Raw genomic sequence first — 4382 nt, forward strand, 5'->3', positions numbered from 1 at the left:
ATTCTCTTTTAGATCTGGTTGTTGAAGAAGATGTCGAATATGTAGTGAACCTTTTGCCTCTAGCGCTACCCAAAGGATGAATGTGTCTTGTATTTTGGGTGTTGTTGGAGATAGCCTGGCCAAGTGCCTGTTTAGTTCCCAAAATTTTGCAAAATTTTTCAAGATTCTCCGTCACATCGAATCTTTGGACGTATGCATGAAGCATTAAATATAAAATAAAAAATAAAACTAATTACACAGTTTAGACGAAATTCACGAGACGAATCTTTTAAGCCTAATTAGACTATGATTGGACATTAATTACCAAATAACAACGAAAGTATTACAGTACCATTTCCCAAAAAATTTCGCCAACTAAACGAGACCTAAGAGAGAGACCACTAACCACTGTTCATCTTCGTCTTCGATCTCTTATATGTATAGATCTGAAAGCAATACAAGCACTCGGTCAGGGAGGTCATATGGAAAACAAGAAATGCTCATCAGATCAAGGGCCTGTTTAGATGGTGAAAATTTTTGCAAAATGACACTGTAGCGCTTTTCGTTGTTATTTGGTAATTAGTGTCCAATCATAGTCTAATTATGCTTAAAAGATTCGTCTCGTGAATTTCGTCTAAACTGTGTAATTAGTTTTATTTTTTATTTATATTTAATGCTTAATGCATGCGTCCAAAGATTCGATGTGATAGGAAATCTTGAAAATTTTAGCATTTTGGAAGGGAACTAAACTGGACCAATTGGGCAACAGCTGAGACTGTACTGGATCATAAATTAGGCTCTATAGAGTTATTATATATTTATCCTTATCTCTGGAAGTGGGTACTAAACTAAAACTTGAGAAAAATATTTTAAAAAAATGTGTAATTAGACAAATTAAAGGAGAGAGATAAATGACTGATCGACCTACCGTTCAATTATTATGTAGAGCTAGCGAGGTTACCAGACAGAGAGAGAGAGAGAGATTGAGTTTTGAGAGGAGGCTTCGCAATTGGCATGCAAATCCGCAAAAGGACCACGCGCACTGGCAACGGGCAGATGCGTGCGTCGATCTCTGGGACTGGGAGAGCCGGCAGAGACCAGAGAGGACGCAGTGCACGGCGGATCAAGCGGCGCGTGAGAAAGAGATGGCGGCAGTCAGTGTGACAGTGAGTGAGTGGGCGGAGTGCACGTGTGGCCATAGTTTCAGAGCGCCTGCATGCCGTGCCATGGACCTCCGTGGCTCCGTCTGGTGACTGATCTCCCCTCCGTGCTGCATCCGCAGTCTACAGTCCCATCCGCCGTCCGGGACCAGCGCAGAGATCTTCTCCTCCTCCCCCGCGTCCGCGTCCTTTTTATTTAAAGGTCAAGCACTCAAACCCCTCCCGCATGGTGCATGCCTAGCCGACCGACTATTCCCTCGCACCCCTCCCTTCCCGTCGCCGGTCGCATAGCTGGTTTGGGTCACGAATAGCACAAAGACGTGTGACCCAAAACTTTTAGTTTCCAACAGCGGACGTAATCCTCCATGGAGCTCGCCCCCATCCCAATCTCAGGCGAGCCCGCCGCCTTGGGCACCCGGCCTCGGTCGCTCCCATCCTCGACCCCGTGCCCTGCCTCCGCGACCGCCTCCTCGCGCTCGCCGCCGAGCGCACCCAGGCCACCGACGAGGGCTGTGGGAGCAGCAGCAGCAGTGGGGACGAGGAGCCTGAGTCCCCCGGAGGCACCAGCAGCAGCTGGTGGTTCCCCTCGCCGTCGCCGGCCAGACAACAGCAGCACCGGCGCCGGCATGGCGGCGCTGGCGCCAGCGCCAGCGGGGACGGGATCTCGGGGTTCGCCGTGTGCCTGAGCCTGCTCGTCCGGTCCAGCTTCGCCGGCAGCCGACGCTGGTGCCAGCCGCCGGACCCCTCCACGGTGGGAGACAGCCACCGGCGACTCGCGTCGGCCGGAGCAGCAGCGCCAGCGATTTGCGTCGGTGGAGAGAGAAGACCCTTATTTGCCTACTCGTTGGCCTGGTATGCAAAATAAGTAGCGTGTTTACGTCTTCCGTTGGAGGCTGATTTTTTGAGTCAAAACACTGTGCACGACGTAGTTTTGCGTCCGTATCTCATCATTGGAGACAGTCTTACAAACCACAAGAGAGGTACTAGCTGACAACACACGCACGCCCCCTCCCTCCTATACATACATGGTATAATGTGAGCTGGTGACCAGGTACTTCACTACTCAGGTCGTCAGGGAGGATAGGCCGGACGACTGGGTCACGGAGATAGACATCCTGTTCGGCTGTTATCCATACGTATATAATCATAGATTATTATTGTTGACTTAATTATACGAAAGAAAAATACTATTCTAACAAAAAAAAAATTTACGATCCTTTTACACAAGCGAACAGACTGAGGGCAGCCGGGAACTGTAGCGGCCGTCAGAGGCGTGCGCCATGTGTGCCTGGAGGGAGGGAGCACCGCCATCAATGCCGGCTTCGAGTGACTGTATGCCTCCCCATTTGAACAGTTCAGTTCATCCAACAGAAATGAATCGCATGATGAGCCACACTCATCGATCCCGTGCGGCAAAATTCGCAAGAGAAAACGAACACACAAGAAATGCTTGCGAAATGATAGACAGCAGCATACTACGATGAATGTGGTTTGAGTTCCACGAGTGCATCATAGCATATAGATCCAGAATGCAAACTGTGCTGTTAAAAACTAGAACCAAGTATATATCATACGATGCGATGCGAGGAACCATATATGCTTGGAAGATTTTGTTTGAGCTGAAATGTTATTATTAGCAAGCTAGGAAGCCATTAACATGGCCTCAAATCGTCCTTGCTTACCAAGGATAATATATATATGTACATACCGATCAATCAGCCCATTTCCCCCTTCGGCTACTCCAAATTATAGCCATATATATATACTACTGACCTAGCTAATAGATCAGGAAGAAGAAAGATCCGAAAACAAGCTACAAAAAAGGATGAAACCGCCGACAGAAAGAAAGAAGCAAGAAGCATATGTGGAGCAAAAGTAGAACGATGAAGCTCAAATCTAGCGATGCGGAGACGATAATTAAACAAGATCTGCAGGTCTACTGTACTGTACTCTCAAGTAGTGCTCGGTGCAGCGCTACTCCCTCCGGCCTGAGCGGTGGACGCAGCAGCAGCTGCTGCAGCAGCCCTGCCGCTCCCGCTCCCGCCGGCAGCAGCGGACGAACTCGTCGAAGACTCCGCGGCGGCCTGCTGCGCGCGCTTGCGCTTCTTCTTCTCGTAGGGGATGCCGCGCGCCTTGGCCTGCGAGTCGCGCACCTCGCGGAGGTAGATCCGCACGGCGCGCGCGGCGAAGGGGTTGGACTCGGGCGTGCCGCCGCTCTCCTCGTACGCCGCGCGCAGGCGGCCGATGAGCGCGTCGAGGGAGCCCCACGCCTGGCGCAGCGGGCACGGGCAGGGCCCCGGCGGGGCCGGCTGGCCGTAGTAGGCGCACACGGCGGCGTGCACCTTGGTCTTGCCGAACTGGTCCAGGTACCTGAGGAACTCGATCACGTGCGCGCCGCTGCACCGCGCCAGCGTCAGCGGCGGCCGGTGGTTCCGCAGGTACTGTAGGAACGTGTTCCAGTCCCTCCGCTTCTGCGACTCGTACCTACTCAGCTGCTGCGCCGGACGCTGCGGCGCCACGGCCGGTGCCTCGCCGCCTGCTGCCCCCATGACCGACGACGGGCCAGGCCCGGAGGGATCCATGCAAGTGGGGAAGAGCTGGCGCGCGACTGACTGAGTGAACAAGGAGGAGAAAGCGCAACTGCGAGCTAAACTAGCAGCTCATTGAGCTATCAATCGAGCAGGCGATCGCGATGAGTGGACGCGCACCGGGGCGCGGGGTGCGCTAAGGCAGAGAGAGATCTGGGGGCCGCGACGGGGTGGATCGAGATGTGACGTCGGAAAGAGAGGGGAGCGGGGGAGCGGAGTCGGAGAGCGACGGGGAACCGGGAACGGGGAGGAAGGGGGATGAATGTCACTGGTGAGGTGTTGTGAGCGGAGGGAGGGGTGACCCGCGGGTGAGGCTGATGGGAGCTACGCCTACAAGACCCATTCACCTGGGTGGCCCCCTCCCAGTGCCCAAAGAATCTGCATGTACCTACAGCACGTATTATACGTAGTGCATGCGAAGACGTAACATTAAAAAATTTATATAAATACAAGAAATTTAGGGGACAAGAGATAGTTTTGCATTAGATAGTATCATAAATGTTGTCATTATCAACTAATCTTCATTAACCACACTGATGATAACGTTTGATTAAAAATAAAATAAGGGTATAAGTGTCTTTTATATTCTCCATATACCCTTACTTCATTCTTTAATCAGACGTTATATATCATCAACATAATAATGAGATTGGTT

General features: G+C 51.7%; 1 protein-coding gene across 1 annotated transcript; it reads right to left on the reverse strand.

Annotated features, from left to right (window-relative positions):
* Window positions 1-2722: 2722 nt before the first annotated feature.
* LOC136453475 (protein G1-like7) lies at window positions 2723-3990 on the reverse strand. The gene has a single exon (XM_066454042.1). It carries the CDS (start codon window positions 3719-3721, stop codon window positions 3092-3094), a length of 630 nt encoding a protein of 209 aa, XP_066310139.1. The 5' UTR covers window positions 3722-3990; the 3' UTR covers window positions 2723-3091.
* Between the last annotated feature and the right edge of the window lie 392 nt (window positions 3991-4382).

The sequence above is a fragment of the Miscanthus floridulus genome, chromosome 5 (assembly GCF_019320115.1).
Source record: "Miscanthus floridulus cultivar M001 chromosome 5, ASM1932011v1, whole genome shotgun sequence".
Classification (NCBI taxonomy): Eukaryota; Viridiplantae; Streptophyta; class Magnoliopsida; order Poales; family Poaceae; genus Miscanthus; species Miscanthus floridulus.

Excerpts from the sequence above, each read along its gene's own strand:
- LOC136453475 (XM_066454042.1), bottom strand. The coding sequence starts at position 3,721 with ATGGATCCCTCCGGGCCTGGCCCGTCGTCGGTCATGGGGGCAGCAGGC.